This window comes from Mus musculus, chromosome 17 (assembly GCF_000001635.26).
Source record: "Mus musculus strain C57BL/6J chromosome 17, GRCm38.p6 C57BL/6J".
Taxonomy (NCBI): Eukaryota; Metazoa; Chordata; class Mammalia; order Rodentia; family Muridae; genus Mus; species Mus musculus.
Genome location: NC_000083.6, coordinates 74,551,988 through 74,571,271, shown reverse-complemented (window position 1 = coordinate 74,571,271; position 19,284 = coordinate 74,551,988). Strand labels below are relative to the sequence as shown.

Genomic DNA, 19,284 nt, shown 5'->3' with positions numbered 1-19,284 from the left:
CAGGAGGAGGAGGAGAAGGAGAAGCAGGAGGAGCAGGAGGAGGAGAAGGAGGAGGAGCAGGAGCAGGAGGAGCAGGAGGAGGAGGAGGAGCAGGAGGAGGAGGAGGAGGAGCAGGAGGAGGAGGAGGAGAAGGAGGAGGAGGAGGAGGAGCAGGAGGAGGAGGAGGAGAAGGAGGAGGAGGAGGAGGAGAAGGAGGAGGAGAAGGAGGAGGAGGAGGAGGAGGAGAAGGAGGAGGAGGAGCAGGAGGAGGAGGAGGAGCAGGAGGAGGAGGAGGAGGAGGAGGAGATGGAGAAGGAGATGGAGATGGAGAAGGAGAAGGAGAAGGAGATGGAGATGGAGATGGAGAAGAGGAGGAGGAGCATAATACAGCATTCCAAGGCAATGTCTACAACTGTTTACTAAGACAATGCTGACAAAGGTTCTGTGCCTTAAGTTTTTTGTAAATGGTATTAACAGACAGATGCAGTCAGCTCTGAGTCACAGATTAGCTTATTATTATTGCTCAGTACTGAGCTTCCTGAATATTGGGCAATTGCTCTCCCACTGAGCAGTATCACCAGAAACCAACCCCAACTCACTACAATTTAAAATAATAAAAAGGATGTAAAACAAGCATAAGATCACCTGCTAAGAGCTTCAAGTATTCAAATCCGAATCAGAAGTTTAAAAAAAAAAAAAAAAAACTCTTCCAAAAAAAAAAAAAATACTGCACTTGGGAGCTAGGATAAGCAAATTCAAAACAGGAACAGAACACATTAGGTTTCAACTACAGAAGAACTTTAGTATTAACCAATTACCACCCAGGCATACTGAGATAAAACATAAAATACAGTTTTTATAAGGAAAGAATTCAATGGTCTTGACATTACAGATCTAATTGGTCTACAAAAACATAATGATCTATTTCTAAAATACTTTATGATAAAAATTATAATGCATATAAATTGATCCAACATTTGCTTTAAAAAAAGAACACTCCCATAACTAGATAGCATGAATACAGGTTGTTGGGGATTGGTTCTAAGGCTTTGAATTAATCGGCCCCCAAAATTGGGAATCTGTGTGTCCAAATGCTGAAGGTCCTTGTCCACAATTGGATTTTGATCAATCAATAAAGAGCCAAAGGCCAATAGCAGGGCAGGTAGACTGAGACAGGACCTTTAGATTCGTGCGCGTTGGAGACTGGGAGAGAGAAAGGGGGGATTGCCATGTCGGAGGGCAGAAGGAAGGGGGAGCGGGGTGGGGGTAGGGGAGCCAGATCAGATTTAGAGCTACAGAAGAAAATTCATCCAAAATGTAGGTGGTAAGGGCAATAGTCCTATGGGAGGGGCTGCCCAGAAGGTAACAGGGCAGCAGAGATGAAACATAGATTTAGAAGGTGTTGGAGCCAGGGTACTGGAGGGAAATGTATGCTAGCCAGGTCAAGGCATACTAAAATTAACTGTTGCATGTGCGTGTGCGTGTGCATGTCTGTCTGTCTGTCTGTCTGTCTTTCATTCGCAAACCCAGAGAGCTTCTGAGCGGTACAGGAGAGCACCAGGAGTCAAAGCAATTTAGCCAAATAACTGCTTCAACGGGTTCTCTATGTTCTCTTTCATTCTCATTCCTGCCTTTGCCAATTCTTCTACAATAAACATATTTATGCCCATACTATTCAGCTTTTAGGTGACAAAAATATTTTAAAAAGTAACAATCATACAAGATAAATTATAGGCAAGTTACAAATCATACAAGATAAATTACAGGCAAGTTACAAAACTTAGTTAATACTACCTTTGTTTTAAAGCTAATAAAATATCATTAATTTTATCAATGCCATAGTGTCCTCAAAAATGAAATTCAGAACATCTTTGTCAACTCAGCAAAATACACAAAGCCAGGCAGTGTAGTAAATGTCTTATCTCAGCACTTGAGGTCAGAGGTAAGATCAAGAGTTCAAAGTCAATGTAGGATAGATACTCGAGAGCCTGTCTCAAAAAAGAAATATATATAACAAGTATAGCATCTAGAGAAACATGTTACTTTATTTAAATTAAGTATGCTATCAAATACTCACTGAGTACATTGAGAATTGTGTCAATGCTTTGAGTCAAAATGGGAAACTACAACAGCCTAATCCAAGCAGGATGACAAAGGACGCAGACACATCAGGAATAAAGGTATGGGTCAATCCTCCAGGAAAAGAGCCAAGACCTGCTGAGGTGCTGGCTGAAGGTGAAGGAAGTACAGAATGGGTAGTAGAGGAAGGTAGTTATAAATACCAATTAAGGCCACGTAACCAGTTGCAGAAACGAGGATTCTAAGTAATATGAATGCCCATTGTAAATTTACAAATGCGTTTGCGATTGTACGAGGGATAGTTATATCATGTTAGGCATATTCACAACCTTGTTATTGTTTCATGTGAACATGAGATATTATTTGTGTCAAGTTGACAAGGGGTGGATTGTAGTGGCTATTCCTGGTTGAGTCAAAATGAGTCAAAAGTAATTCCTAAACAAGTTATACTGTAATAACTTTAAACCCAGCTTTTAATCTCAAATTATGTTGTTCCTAAAGTTAATGAAACCCACATTTGATATGTGAAGATTAAACATATTGCATCTTGTGCCACACAAAGTCAGAAGTGTTTCTATTTACTGGTAATCCACAGGACTCCCATTGCCTCTGGAAGGAGAGTAACCAGAAGTCAAGCAAAAGGGGCAGAGCACCAAGGCTGGACTTTGTTCTGGGTTTTCTTTTGCTTTAAAAGAGCGTATCAACCCATTCTCCTGATTAAGCTCCCCCGTGCTAGGTTCATGTAGTCACCATAATGCTGGCTGCTTCTTTGCCCCTCAGGCCCTTCCCACCTTTCTGGGAGGAGAATGAGTCTGGGAATTAAACCCAGGATTTTCCTTTGCTCCTGCTGGTCAAGTAGTCTACAAGCGAGTACATCCTCAACCTGGAGTCCCGCTTTGCCCCTTCTTCTTACCGTGTGTTTCACTTCTGTGTACTACCTCAACCAATTGGTCATTAACTATATAATACTGTAATAAATTTCTGCTGGAAACAACACAAGAGTATAATAAACCGTGTGTGTGTGTGTGTGTGTGTGTGTGTGTGTGTGTGTGTGTGTGTATGTGTATACACGTATACATGTGATACACTTCCCCAAAGAGGAATGTATCAATGTGGCAATCCTAGAAGCCTATTTTTATGCAACTTTTAATCTACAAATTCAAATTTTAAAACAAAGTTCTAATTAAAATCAATGTTTAAAATGACAGGCCAATTTCATTATCTTCCATAATTATCCACTAAATCCTTTAATTAAATCATAAAAATCAAGCATTCTTGGTTCTAGTGTTATCAGCAAATGTGCTAATAAACTGAGACAAAAATAGCTAAACTGCTTGCCCCTCAAACGTTCACGCAGATGTACAATAAATAACAGAAAATAGCCATCAAGTTTTCATTTCATTTGTACCAGATCTCAGGTACAATTCCTTTATCTGCCAGTCAATTTCCACAAGTTAGTACCATGACAAACTATACAAACTTCCCAATTTATATGTTTTGAATTATCAATTAAATGTCTTAATTTTCATTTAACAAAATTCTGTATTACTTAAATAAAAATGCATGTCGCTGAGCATAGTAGCACACCTGTAATCCCAGCACGCCTGCGAAAGAAGCAGGAGAATCTCTGTGGATTGAGGGCAGGCTGATCTATGTAATAAGCACCAGACAAGTCAGGGCTGCATATCAAAATCTTGTCTCAAAAGGGCACCCTGGGGGAGACGTGACTGGAGTATAGCAACTATGGCATCAGTAACACTGAACATCCAGCAGGTAAAAAGCAGAAACTCTCAACCAAGTCACAGTTAAATATGCTTCAGTACACGTTATCCCCAGTAGAGTCTTCACAGGGATAGCTGCTATTATTCATCACACGCTCAGGGGCTATCATTAAATTCTTAATTCTGTTTATGTGACTAAATCTGAGCCATGTGAAACTGGCCCAATTTAAAGTCAAAAGTGGAGATTCTTAGGAAACAAGAGGGTTTCCTGGACTCTGTACTCCCATCTCCTATAGATCTGATAGAGCCACAAGAGCCAAGAATCTACCAAAGCAGCTAAGGGTCTCAAGCTATATGCAAGCTGCATCCTGCAGTTCTGAGGAGTAGTGATATCCATATCTCAAGCCAAGGCAGGTGTCTAAACAAAACAAAAACCACCAGGCATGTCTCCTCAATACTACTAGTTTACTACTGCCTCGTCTAAAGTTATTTGCTGCTCAGGGACACTCACTTTCAGAACTAAGAGAAACCAGACTCATTTCAGAACAACTATTCTGTGGAACTAGGAGGTAAAGGTAAAATTACAAATTTAGTCCACTGCTTTAATATTAATGTTTCAACTTCCTTTTCTTGTTTTATTTTTGTTATGCCTTTGTTTAGATACTAAAGACAGAACTAAGGACCTCACAAATGCTACACATGCACTCTGTGAGCTACAATGCCTAAATGTTGGGTTTAATATGGCAATGGCTTTCTAAAGACTGGAGTTTACTTTTTCAAGAATTATAAAGTTTGACATTTTTTTGCACAGAAATGGATTGACAGAGTAGCTTTAGAACTACGTAACAGATAATTTGACAAATGTATTTTAGCCTGTTCTATCTGACTGGGACCACTAGTGTTTGCTACCTGTTTGGCACTGTGTTTTTCATTATCATATATTTATCCTTAGACACTTGTCAGTATTTCTACCAATTCCTGTTTGTCTTAGCTATATAACAAAGGAAAATATCTTGTGGAGAAAAGGTGTATTTAACACACAGTGGCATTTCCTTTTGTCTGTTTTATTTCTTGGTCTTTTGAGACCAAATACTTAATTTATGTTCCAGACTGTTCCAACTATCAGATCCAACTAGTGTGTGGTAATCTGAATGAAAACTTCTGAATTTCATATAACCTTCAGGATTTCAGCTCAACATCTATTTTCTACTCTCTAACTTGAACCACTTTTTTGTTCTCATTGAGTTAAGAAAATGAAACTTAGAAAATGAAAACATGTACCACTATAAATACTACATTAAAAAAAAAATACACGTACCTGTCTCCTTCCAGTTTCGGTATGTCTGAGCAACTAGAAGAGTCTTCCAGCCATGCCAAAGTGGGTCTCCTTGAATCAACTCCTGAACTTGGGTCTCCTGATAGGATCAGCTGTTGCACGATTGCTGGGTCATAGGCATTAATTTCAAACTTCAAGTGCACCTTCATGAGTTTGGAGACGTCCCATATGCAGATCTTCCCACGTTTGGTTGCAGCAGCTAGAAACTGAGGACAGCTCCCAGACCCAAAGCAAGCTATTCTGTCAGCTCCATCTGCAGAAGGGAGCTGCGCAGGACTCGTTGCCAGGGTGACTGACAAGGGCACATTCTGGGTGTGCTCACCCTTCACAAAGGGACAGTTGGGAGAGTGTCTCTCATGTTCGGACCTTTAGAGGGGGAAAAGGGGAAGTTTAATGAAGAGCAAAGCAGAAACTAGAAGATTGCCTGCTTTGTAGATACATTTAAAGTCTTACTTTTCCATTTTTATATAGTGGGCTGTGGAGTGTGGCAGAGGCAGGCAAGTACTAGAATCCTGGCTTTGAGCATGTATAACAAGTACTTCACTACTCAGCTGCATTTCCAACCCTTACCTAAGCTTAGCTTTACCTGCTTACTCAATCTCTTTAAAGTACCCACGGTGCTCGCACTGTCCATATTATGGGCATTTATTGCTAGCAGCTGTACTCACTTTAACTGAATACAGCGTGGAATCAGCACTACAATGCAAATCATGATAAAATTGCCCAATTTCCTAAGATTTCCATTTGGTTTTCTGTTGTTTGTTTCCTTGTTTATTTTCCTTCATATAATTTTTTTTTAATTTATTTACTATATGTAAGTACACTGGAGCTGTCTTCAGACACTCCAGAAGAGGGCATCAGATTTCATTCATTATGGATGGTTGTGAGCCCCCATGTGGTTGCTGGGATTTGAACTCAGGACCTTTGGAAGAATAGTCAGCGCTCTTAACCACTGAGCCATCTTGCCAGCCCCCCCAAAAAAATTATTTTTTTTTTTTGGTTTTTCAAAACAGGGTTTCTCTATATAGCCCTGGCTGTCCTGGAACTCACTTTGTAGACCAGGCCAGCCTCGAACTCAGAAATCTGCCTGCCTCTGCCTCTGCCTCTCAAGTGCTGGGATTAAAGGCATGTGCCACCACACCCGGCATATAATTTCAAAGCGATACTTTAGAACAGGATCCTGCTACCAAAGACATAATCTTTGTTTCCTTACTCACAGCATAGAGAGAAAAAGAAAATTTTACTCATAAAACATGCTATTCTTCAGAACAGACATTTTTTTTCACACCACACCTGCAGTTTACTATTATGACATCCTGGGCAAACTGTAATGCACAGGCATCCTTCATAAATCGCTCTGCACTACACCACAAAGCACAGTATTTGAGCTACACTGTCTCCCAGCCAAGTTCTAGTGTATTTTCCCCTTTCTACCTTCTCTTAACTGAGTTTTAACTTTTTAATCAGATATTTGAAGCTACATGTGTCTGTGTAAAATAAAATTAAAAGTCAACTTCATTTATAGCTAACCCTAATAATCTCTTATCACCTTTCAAATAAGAGTCTTAGCATCTTAACTCTAAAATACTTTTAGTAGTTTATGGGAAAAAATTATTATTTTATTATTATTTTGTTAATTACTTCAAAGAATTTTAAATCACCAGTAGCACTGAGCCACTCTGCAACAGTTTTTGTAAAACAAGAACATACAGAATGTTACTGACAATAATCACTAAAAAATATAAACTTGGGGCTGGAGAGGAGGCTCAGCAGTTAAGAGCACTGACTGACTACTCTTCCAGAAGTCCAAAGTTCAATTTCCAGCACCCACATGGTGGCTCAGAGCCATCTGTAATGGGATCCAATGCCCTCTTCTGGTGTGTCTGAAAACAGCAACAGTGTGCTCATATACATAAATAAATGGATAAATTTTAAAGTATATAAAAAGTTCTTCTAATTCTCTACTAATTCTCATGAATTTATCAAACTACATTGGCCATAGCAATTTTTTTAAAAGAAAAACAACACAGCATCAGTATGTAGCTTTGAATGGCATCAAACTCACAAAAGATCCACCTGCCTCTGCCTCCCAGAAGCCACTGCACTCTTGGTGGACATTTAAAATCTTTCCAGTTTTTCACCGTGATGGCCAATCTTGTCACAAAGCCAAGCATACAAAAAGAATTAGCTCCTAAGAGTAGAGAGGTAAATACAGAACTGACAGAAGATAGAGAATACCCACTTTGTTTGTTTGGTTGCTTGCTTGTTTTTTGAGACAGGGTTTCTCTATGTAACAAACTATAGCTATATTAGCTGTACTAGACTCTCTTTGTTGACCAGGCTGACCTTGAACTCAGAGACCCACCTGCCTCTGTATCCTACGGGCTGGGATTAAAGGTGTGGGTCACTATATTTAGCAAGAATATTCATTTTTATTTCTTGAAGAAGTCAATCTCGCTACTAACTCTTTCAATTCCCATAAGCAAAAGAGCAAGGTCTCCTTTTCCCCTTTAAACTGCCTCTTTATTATAAAGATCTGGAAAGCACCCATGCTCAGCAACCCAGTTTCTCTCCTAGCACTTAGAACAGTATACTCAGAACATCAGACTCTCAAATTCTTGAGTTTTGAATCCCATATTCTGGTACATGCCCAAACCCTCAGCATGTCAAGAAAAGATGGGTACTTATCTGCCCAAACTGAAATTCTGAATCTGCCTCCCCAACACAAGTAAATTAAGAATACAGGTTCCATCAAAGCTGTCCATTGTGATTTATACCCATAATCCCAGCACTAAGGAAGCTGAGGCATAGCTGACATAAGTTTGAGGGCAGCCTGAGTTGGTTTGCAGCCTAGGCTCACTTTAAGCCTTGACTCCATCTTAAGGAGAGAAAGAAAAGGTGTGGTGGGACCCTCCTCTGAACCCAAAATACGGTGCGAGGAGCATCAGGAACTTGATGCCCGGAAGGGCATGAAGGCACACAACTTTAATCCCAGGACTAGAGAGGCAGAGAAACAGAGAGAGGCAGGTAGATATTTTAGAAATCTAAACAAGCTTGGTCTAAGGTCAGCCATAGCTACACAGAGAGATCCTAAATTTGAAAAAAAAAAAAAAAAAAGAGAGAGGAGGATTTGAACCCAACTTCAGCTGGATAGTGAGTTCCAGACAAGCCCAGGCTACATGAGACCCTGTAGCAAATACATAGAGATGTGTGCACTGGGATCAGAAGTATAGCTAACAGTAGCTAACAGTGCTGGCTGCTCTCACAGAGGATCTGAGTGTCTCCTGCAGTCACAGCAGGCAGCCCCAGGGATCCTGGTTTCTGAAGGTACCCTAGTACACGTGTGCATACATATACAAACATACATGTACACTAAAACCTAAGATAAAAATTGTGAATACATAATACATTCTACAAAGTGCAATTTTTCAAGTGTAGAATAAATAATGATTTTTTTTTTTTTTGGTTTTTGTTTACCCACTGCACTCATGTCAACTAATAAACATGAAGCTTCAATCCATTTTAGTACAAACTATGCGACATCTCTGAAAACTAAAAACTGCTTCTACTGCTTACTGGACAAGCACCCTTGCTAAACTTTTTTTTCTTCTAAATTAAGGCTTCATAGTAGATCTTGGGTATTATTGCATATCTAGTGTTAATCAAGTAATAAAATGTTGTACACTATAAATCACAGGCTCAAGATTCCCGGTAAAAGGTTACTTAAAATTAAAACTGTACTGTAAATACTTCCATGCATGAATTCTCTGTTAGCTTTCCTCAATGGCCCAGAACTACACTGCTACAGCAGTGCTCTGGTTGGTGTAACATGGCCTCTGGTCTGATAAGAGCCTACTTCTATCTTAGCATTTTCCCTATGCAGATTTTGGAGTACTGTGACAGAATATAGAAAGAACTACCTCATTTTCTTAAGACAGCAACAATAACACATAGGAAAAAAAAAGAAAAGATTACATCAAAATCAAAAAAGCAAAATATAGAAGTACTATGATACTAACTTTTAGCCAATTACACCTAGGAAACTCAAGACTCACCAAGGTTCATCCGTAGGCTCCCAACAAACGAGGCAAACACTACAAGTAAAACACATGGCTCTATCATCTCCAGATGAAGCAGGCTGCAAAAATAAATAGAGGAGATATTTATTTTAACAAATAAATTATGTTAAAATAGAGGAGAAAGGAGGGAAGAAAAGGGGATAAAAAGAAAAGAAGAAAAAAAGAGAAAGGGGGAAGAAAAGAAAGAAGGCAAATGCCCAGAGGAGAGAGATAAGGGAAGAAAAGAGAAAAAGAAAATTCAATCATTAAAATGTCTTTTCAAGAAAAACTCTTTTCAAAAAGTTCCCAATTCCAAGAACAATTTTCCAAGGGGGGAAAAAATGTACAGTATTACTCCATTCATATCAAAGTAAGTATTCAATAAAATTTCAGGCAAACCAGAGCAACATAGTGAGAGCCTGAATAGAAAATAGAAAACCAAACAAACACATGAATAAATAGATGCAGTGTCTCACTCCATGTTTCTGGCTGGGCTGCACCTCATGGACCCCCGTCACGCCCAAGTGCTAGTGTTTCAGGCGCATCACCACTTTCTGCCTTGCAGAATGACTGCTACTCAAGAACCAACTACCAGATTATACAAGTTATATATGTGAAAATAACACATATCCAAACACATTTCCCAAAAATGACATTTAAAGAACATATCAATTTGATAGCAAAAAGAGCAAATGTCTTAATCTGAAAGATTAAGTATCAAATAACCCAGTAATTATATGTCCGTTACATTCACAATGTAGGACATAGGACTAACATCATAATAAAGTACATAGCTAGGTTGCAGAAAAAAAAAATCTACTAATGATATTTTTTACCTGGTGATAAAATCCAGCTTGAGCCATGGGATCTGGCTGTGCCCACCTATAGCCAACATGAGGCCACGAAGTGAAGGTCTCCCTTCTGTTAGCTTCACTATACATCAATGCCCTAATAGGAAAGAAACAGTAAAACATGGGAATGATTATGTTCAAATTTTTATTTTCAACTAAAAATAATTGTTTTAGTAGGTTTAAATTCCCCAACTGTAAATTAACAGGAAATCTGACTAGTGACTACAGAAATCAAGTTAATTCCACAGGTAGATTCAATTAACTAATAATCAGAGAGCAGGAAATGAAGAGGCTGACTTGACATAGAGCCCTGCACCCTTTCTTTAGGCCGCAAGCTGGCTAAGCGGGCGTCTGTCTCCGATTTACTGTCCAAACATTTAGGCAGTCCTTCATTTTTATTTCTTTTCTTTTCTTTTTTTCTGGTTGTTTTATTAACTAGAAATCGGGGGCGAGGGAGGGTACTCTCTCTCTAGGGAAGCTGTGGCTCTAACAAACTTTAGTTTGGTTTACTTTACTTTAGCATAGGTTAGGTGGAGACACTGTTTCAACTGTGCAGCCCTGACTGTCCTGGAACTTACTGACCTGGGACTCACTATGTAGAATAGGCTGGCTTAAAACTCAAAGCCTCACTCTCCCTGCTGGGATTAAAGGCGTATACCACTAAGGTCAGAAACTCTAGTAAATTTTGAAAAGTGTTTTGCAGCCTATAACCATGGCACTCAGGAGACTGAGGCAAAAATATCATGAGCTGAAAGACAGCCTTATGAGACTACCTGGAAAATAAAATGAAAAAATCTTCACATGCTCATAGTTAAATGCTTTACTTCAAAGACATGTCAAACTATAACTCAGGGCATCAGTGAATTTGTTAAGGACAATAACAAACTAAAGTCCAAAAGCCTTCAGATAAGAGCACACTACTGAGCAAAGCGTCCTCTTGCTTTTATAGCTCTATACACAGTAACTGAGAGGAAAGTAACAGAGAAAAATCACGACAAAACTGACCAGAAAAATACATTTCTATATAGCTGTCCAAAACGAATCCATTCAGCAGTATTGTACTAGTCCACACCACTGCTCTGGGTGACTGCTGAGAGCGCGCACACGCACGCGGGAAGGGAGGAGCACTACAGCACCAGAACTTGCAGCAGCTGCCTGGCCTGCAGGAAGCCCTTGGATCCAGTCCCCAGCAATGCACGGGAAGCACAGGACCCGGGGCTCGGCTCGGCTAAGTACACCTGGTAGCAATTCTGTTAGCCCAGGACACAGACCCTTTGAAATACAGTAAATAGACATTTCCCTTTTTGAAAAATACAAATTTTGAGGGCTAGAAAGGTTCCATGTATAGGTTATGTCTTTGCTAGAAGGGAGGGTGAGACATTGTCTCCTATAGGCCAGGCGAGCCTCAACTCACTATGTCCACCCGTGTTTCTGTAGATTCATTTACTAATGTAATAACTGGGAAACTACATCAAATTGGTATTTGAGGATATTTTAGCATACACAGAAGGAACATATGACTAGATTTAGAATCACCTAAACGACATATCCCTCAGGCACATCTGTTAGAGAAATGTGACTGAAGAGGGAATTAAATAAATAAATAAATAAATAAACAAACCCTTAATTTGGGAGCTACTAGCCTGTACCTGAGATTCAAGCATGAATGAGAAGGGGAAACTAAGTTGAGCACAAGCATTCACTATTCTCTGGTTCCTGTCCCCTATGAGCTGTAGCCTCAAATTATAAGCTAAAATAACGCCTTCCTTCCTCAAGTTGCTTCTTGTCAAAAGTAACTAAACAAAACAAAATCCTATCTCCTGATCTCATTCCCTACAATACAACACTCATCACAGTGTTATCGCATCTTCAGAGACAGCGCTGTAACTGCAAAAGAGCTCAAGGTCTGAGCTACTCAGACATCGCCTGCTCTTATCACACACTTCTTTTTCTCTGATCCCTTCCAAACAGGTTCCAAGAACATTTTCATGATAGCCATAACACTTAGCACCAGATACTCAGATTTCATGTGGCCTACTCAGGTAATCTGACCAAAAGACACAGAGAACAGCATTACTCTAGCAAAGGAAAACCCTCACCACTTGCTAATACAATTAATAGGAATTGTGTCTGTAATAAATTACTTAATACAAATAAGGAAAATGAATAATATGGAGGATAAACTGCTACATACTATGAACATAAGAGCCATACTTAAGTTACAAGTTCATCCATTCAGAATTGCATTTGCTAGCTTCACCATACACTATTTATAAATGTATTTCAGGAAAATGCAAAGACAGCGACTCACTCACCCGATGAAAATGTCATACATGAAACATTATAAGTTTTAGATTTACATAAAACAGGTACTCAATAAATCTGAAAAGAACTGATGGTAGCGGTATGATTTTCATAGTACTGTTTAAATCTAGGGCAAACAGCATAAAAATTTAAGGCAACTACTCCAATGAACTAAGGCGGGAGCAGTCCTTTTGCTTTGAGAACTTCATAGCTATTTGAGACCTTCATTGTATTCATTGCGAATACAATGTATTTTAATCACACCTACTCCCCCACCATGTTTATCTTGAGAACTTCCCAGATAGTTACAATGTATCTATTTGATCATATCCAACCACTCCAAGGCTATCGGTAACAGTGTGCACTTTACTTACCCTCACAGTTCTACACAGTATTTGTCAGAATTCAGGGCAAAGGTCAATAAATTTCATTAATGGTGAAATACTACACACCCAACCAATAAATGGCTTAAAATTTCCTCAAATAGTCGGGCCTGGTGGCGCACGCCTTTAATCCCAGCACTCGAGAGGCAGAGGCAGGCGGATTTCTGAGTTCGAGGCCAGCCTGGTCTACAAAGTGAGCTCCAGGACAGCCAGGGCTATACAGGGAAACCCTGTCTCAAAAAAAAAAAAAAAGAAAAGAAAAGAAAAGAAAAAAGAAAAACCCTTATAATTCTTTTAGAGAAGAAAAGATATGTCCAATAGCAGCCATCAGCTCATAACATTTACATATAAGTAAAAAATCTACTTTTCTGAACATTCTAATCATAAGAATATCTGCAGTAGTTTTTACTGAAATCTTAAAACTAGAAGTTCAATCTCAGCAATACCCCAGGAACAAGGATCCTACCTGTCTACAGAACGGCCTGGCCCAACTCCAAGTTCTGGACGTGCACTGGGCAAGAGGTAAGACAATCTGTCCATCACTGAGGACGCCACAGGTAAGGCAGCAACATTTTGATTTATTTTCTTAAGTTCATTTACAATGGCACTGGCAATAGACTTCAATACGTGATGAGGAAGATGAAATGTAACTGTGGCCCACTGAAAGAGACAGGAATATAGTAAGCAAAGCAATACTTCTCCAGCTTTAACCCCAATCTTACCTTTACCTGACCTAGTAAAGAACTATGTATGTATCCTTAAGGTCAACTATACCATCAGTTTGTTATTTACAACAAGAATTTGCCATAAAGTAAAACATTTGTAAAACAAAGTATTGGATTAAAACTGTCAAGGTACAGAAAACCAAGCAGAGTCTCCATCAGTGGATGGATAGACACTGTATGGTATTGTGAGTACATAGGTGCATGCAGAAAATAGTATATTGCAAAGCCTTTTACAAGATAGTAACTCCATCATTCTAGGACAACATGGATAAAGGTGAAGGACATTACGCAACTTAATTACAATAGACTGCGAACAGAAAGAGAAATATAAATGATGTCATGAACATGTGAAAGTTATACCATGTAACTCATCGCACCCGAGTAAAGTGACACTCACTAGAGCTGATGTGAGAGAATAGGGAAGCTGGGCAAAGGGTACAGAGTAGCAAGGAAGAACAGATGTGATGATCTAGCTGGTGACCACCAATCAGGCAACCTATTATTTCATAATGCTAGTTACAGCTGGCCATAGATACATACATACAATACAACTTATTGTATACTAAACGTAAGAAAAGTACAGATTTCAAATATTTTCACCAGAAAGAAACAAACCTGTAAGGTGGTAAAGATACAATGTTTCATTTTCTTTAATCTCTCCATAGTGTATTGATATATCAAAATATCACATTGCATCACATAAATATAAACACTTATTTCATTTTAAAAACTGTTTGGTTTGGTTTGTCTTGTCAGGGCTTATTTGTTTGTTGTTGCTGTTGTTGTTACTGCTTGATTTTGTTATTGTTCTTGTTCTTTTTTGAGACAGGTTCTCTACATAGTCCCATCCTAGAATTCACTATATAGACCAGGCTGACCTAGAACTCACAGGTCCACCTATCTCTGCCTCCCAAGTGCTGGGATTAAAGGTGTGTGCCACCACACCCAGAAAGCTGAATTTTTATTTAATGTTTAAAAAAAATTTTACATGAGCTCAATGGCCTTGCACTTGCCCAGCATAAACAAGGCCCTAAGTTCAATTCCCAGAGCCACAAAAAAAAAAAAAAAAAAAAAAAAAAAAAAAAAAACCTGAAACCCTAACTACTCTGAAAAAGACAACCTAGGACAAGATAGCAGATAACAGCATTTAAGTAAGATAGGCCACACCTGCTATTCCAACACTTATAAGCCTGAGGCAGGCAGGAGAACTGTCCAGCTCCAGGCTAGCCTATGCTACAGAATGAGACTCTCAAATCCTCTTCCCCAAAAACAAAGCACAGTATGATGTAGCCCAGCAGTCTAAAAGCTACAGCACCCCGAGTGACGAACGTTAAATACAAGGTGGGCAGGCACACAGTCCTCCATTAGTAAGAGGAATTTGGATAACTACCATTACTGCTCTAACCGATGATTTAATCCATCTTAGCACATTTATGTCTGTGTTCTTCTCATCATAACCCAGAAATTGAAATTATTATAAGCATGAGCTTTGTATTCACAAACATTAAGTCCTAGCCCAACTCCATCACAAACAACATCCAATAAATGTTAATATTATTGAAGCTGGAGATATGGATAAAATCCATGCCCCACATCAGGTGTCTCAATGGCCTGTAGCCCTAGACCCGACATTTCCAGTCTTTGAGAACACCGGCACTCACGTATATACACACACACACATATTTACAATAATGAATAGTGCTGGGAGAGATAGGGCACACACTTAATCCCATCACTTGAAAGGCAGAGACAGGGACTGGAGAGATGGCTCAGCGGCTAAGAGCACTGACTGCTCTTCCAAAGGTCCTGAGTTCAAATACCAGCAACCACATGGTGCCTCACAACCATCTGTAATGGGGTCTGATGCGCTCTTCTAGTGTGTCTGAAGACAGCTACAGTGTGCTCATATAAATAAAATCTTTAAAAAATAAAAAAATAAATAAATAAATAAATCTTAAAAAAAAGAGAGAAAGAAAGGCAGAGACAGATGGGTCACTTGGAGCCCTTAGGCAGCGTGGTCTACACAGTGAGTTCCAGGACACTCAGAGTTCTATCAAGAAACCCTGTCTCAAACAAACAAACAAACAAACAAAAAAACCCAAAACCATTATTCAATATTATATATTAATGAATATAATGAATATTAATATTAATATATACTATTACAAACAAGAGGAAAACAAAGGCGGGCGGCAGGGAGTAGACTAGAAAGGTTCCAATTGTATTTTTCCCAGAGAAATAAATCTATACATTAATTCCATCTTCATGCTCTGTCCTGAGATCACGTATTAAAACTGTCTCCATTCAGTCCAGTACACACTAGCACACTAGTATAATATTACTAAACCATAAACTATTATTAAACTATAAAGTTTAAAAAATATCATTTGAATTGCCAAAAAAAAGGGGGGGGGATGAAGACTGGGTTATGGCTTAATAGCTGAGTGCGTGCCCTGTGCGCACGAAGCCCTAGGTTCAATTCCCAGCACCACACAATGGGGAGATGACTCAAAAGTAAAGCTACTAGTTTTGAGCTACTGCCAGAAGCCCATCTAAATGCTGGGTGGAGCTGACTTCAAGTTCAGTCTGGGAAGGTAAAGTCAGAAAATCCCCAGAGCAAACTGGCTCATAAGACCAAGCATATGGATGAGTTCTGCCTTTGACTGAGACCCTGCTTCAGTTTATAAAGAATGATGGAGAATAATAAATCTGATGGCAACCTCAGGCCTCCACATGCACACGTGTGCACATACACACATGCACTCACACACACACATGCACAAACATGCCTACGCACATACATATACATGCACATCACACACAAAAAAAAGAAAAGAAAAAAATAGAATGGAAATCTCTTACCTAGTTTCTAAACTTAACCTGTTAATAGATGAGAAGCCTACTCATTGAAAGGGTCTTCAGCACCAGGAAAAAAAAAAAAGAAGAAGGTAAAACAGAAACAAAAGAACGAAGTCTAGCGGCCACTTGGAAAGACCCAATTCCAACTACATACTGTAAATCATCACTTGAAGTTTGTCCCCCAGAAGGACTTGTGAGCAATTCATTTTACTACAAGTACTAGCCATGGGTTGATGGAGTGAGGCGCTGTACGAAAGTAGCAATGAACTAACTAAGCGTGGTGTGGGCTTTGATGTGAGGACTAGTGACATCATGTGATAGCCATGGCTGTCTGAGACAAAGGGAGATCCTTTACCTTCAGCTTCCTTGTTAGTTTTCTTCCTTCCTTCCTTAGTCCCTTCCCTTCCTTCCTGTCTTTCCTTTCTTTCTTTTTTATGACAGGGTTTCACTGTGTAGCCCTGGCTGTCCTGGACTCACTCTATAGACCAGGCTGGCCTTGAACTCTGATCTGCCTGCCTCTGCTTCCTGAGTACTGAAATGAAAGGCACCACCACAAACCTGCTTCCTTATTTTCTTATTGTCTGTTTCCTTTCTTTTTGTGTTTCTACAATTGTTTGCATGAGAGGAAAACTCTCGGGTGTCAGCTCTCTCCTACCACGTGGTCTTAGAGATAACACTCGGGTATCAAACTTAGTGCAAAGTGCCTTTACGGCTGAACTCTATTTTTGTTAAGTTTTCAAATCCCCACCCTTTCAAGTGTCCTTTCTTTTCCTGAAAGGTATGGGTCCAACAATCCATACCACAGGTTCTCAGGTTTCTAAAGACATAAATGGAAGAGATATAGCACAAGCAAGCGAGAAACTAGCCACACTAAGACAGTTCCTATCCAAGGACCACTAGGACAGCAAAGGCCAAGAAGCTCCTGGATCATTCTATTCCTACCAGAATACTTAACAAAAGCAATACTTAGTCCTGAGGAAACTGCTGAGATTAACAACTGGGTAAGGCACTGGTAAAGTAACAGAGGTAGTAATTAAATTCTCAGCTCCAGTTAGTCCACCTGTGTGTGCTGGCCTTTGTACAATGCCAATAATCTCCAGGAATGACTGGGGATTACAAAAAGCATAGTTGTGTTTAATCCCAGCACTTGTGAGGCAGAGGCAGGACAATCACTATGACTTTGGGGCCAGTTTAAACTTTAAACTATACAGTGAGATCCAGGACAACCAGGGCTATGTAACTAGACTCTATCTCAGAAAACCAAAACATCTTTAAAAATTATAAGCTACCAAGTATGAAACATTTCAGATTCTGACCCAAAAGAGCATCTTTATCAAAGCAAATCAACACATTCTCAGATACCTCGTAGGCAGTTATAAAATTCTGTCAGAAACCTGTCTCTGGTAATCTTAAACACGACTTTTACCTGGCAGGGACCACACTGAGTACTCCTGGTTTAACATTAAGCCCCTGTCTCATGCACTTTGCTGTAATCCAGCTTGTAAAAATCCTTATCTTCCTAATATCTTCTACAGACCACTTATGCCATTAATAGCAAACTGGAAGACACAGTGGCTAAGAACTTAAATGTTCTATTAAGACATGGCAGGCAAAAAAGGGTCAACAATTCCCAAGAAAACCCAGGGATGTACAACCTTAATGAACCTTCTTAATAAAGGATCCAGCATGTCAGAAAATCGCCCCATAGGGTTAATACTTAGCATATTGAGCATGCTGCCTTATTTGAATTAATAGATTATAATGAGGCTGCCACTGGCTAGTTTTGAGGGTAGAGCCAGCTAGCCAGGCGGACTGTACTGGATAGATGCAGAGAGGCTGAGCAGCATGTACTTCCTTCCCTATAGCAAAGCTGTGTTGTATGTGTACAGTACCTGTTCAGCTCACAGTGCTTCTTCCAAAACATCACACACACTAGAGCATGGAGAACAACAGACATGTACCATGTCTGTACCATGTTAGCATTCCAGACTTCATCTCTGACCAAGGAAAGTATCTCAAAGAAAAAAAGTTCCAGCAATGGGCTCTTACTGATGAAATTTACTTAATATAGTATCCAAAAAGAGTCTTTTTTCTGAAGAAGGTAATGTACAATACATGACCACTAAATAGTTAACTAACTCTAGTGACCCCTGAAAATGAAGTCCACATCACAGGACTCTAGTCATAGGCTCATAACACAAGTTAGACGCGACCATGCACTCCAGCATGTGCACCATTTAATAGAGCTGGTCACAGGCTTTTTCTTCTTTTCTATGCTGTAAGCTATACAACTTGTTTTGCACAAAAGAAAAATCCAGGAAAAATACAATCGTTCTACCAAATTGGCTGAGACGGATGCCCAGCAATTTTAAGCTCCTTCTGCTACTAAATGGACAGGCAAAGAACAAACTGCATGACCAGAAAGAACTAATGAGAAAACTGGATTAGTGCTCACAGACCAGACAAAGAACCCTCATGGAACTCTCGAGTCTCTAGCTACTTGCAGCACTTCCTGTGTTGCTGTTGCTTTGCTTTGCTTTAATTTTTGTTTTTAATGAAGTTGAGTTTTATTAAGAAAATGCTTTAGGGCTGGGAAGATGAGTGGAGAATCTGAGTTCAAATCAAAGCCTGATGCAGAGCTACATGTCTGTGACCCAACAATGGGGTCAAGGGAGCAGGGAGTGCCAGGAGCTCATGGGCTGTCAGCCTAACCTCACAAGTGAGCGTCAGCTTCAGTGAGAGGAATACACTAAATGCTGACCTCTGGCCTCTACGCACTATGTAACTAGAAAAATCTGCTAAAAGAAAAAACAAGATTTGATGGCCAGTGCAATGGTTTGAGGGACAAAGCTCCTATCACTAAGACCTGAACTGATTCTCTAGAACCTATAGTGAAAGAACTGACTTCTGCATACAGTTCTACGAACCAATATGTAAACTGTAAGGCCAGATAGACAGACAGATACACATACACACAAAATTATATATG

General features: G+C 39.6%; 1 protein-coding gene across 21 annotated transcripts in view; it reads right to left on the bottom strand.

Moving 5' to 3' along the window:
* Birc6 (baculoviral IAP repeat-containing 6) overlaps positions 1-19,284 on the bottom strand; it is a 175,103-nt gene that overhangs the window by 132,085 nt on the left and 23,734 nt on the right. For all 21 annotated transcript variants that reach the window (XR_003952080.1, XR_385268.4, XR_003952078.1 and 18 more), the window contains exons 4-7: positions 13,178-13,371; positions 10,010-10,121; positions 9,171-9,253; positions 5,098-5,481 (exon numbers count right to left, since the gene is read on the bottom strand). Coding sequence is in view for 18 of the 21 variants with exons in the window: in XM_011246257.3 (XP_011244559.1) it covers positions 5,098-5,481; positions 9,171-9,253; positions 10,010-10,121; positions 13,178-13,371 (773 nt within the window). In the remaining 3 variants the exon portion in view is untranslated. The remainder of the gene's footprint in view (positions 1-5,097; positions 5,482-9,170; positions 9,254-10,009; positions 10,122-13,177; positions 13,372-19,284) is intronic.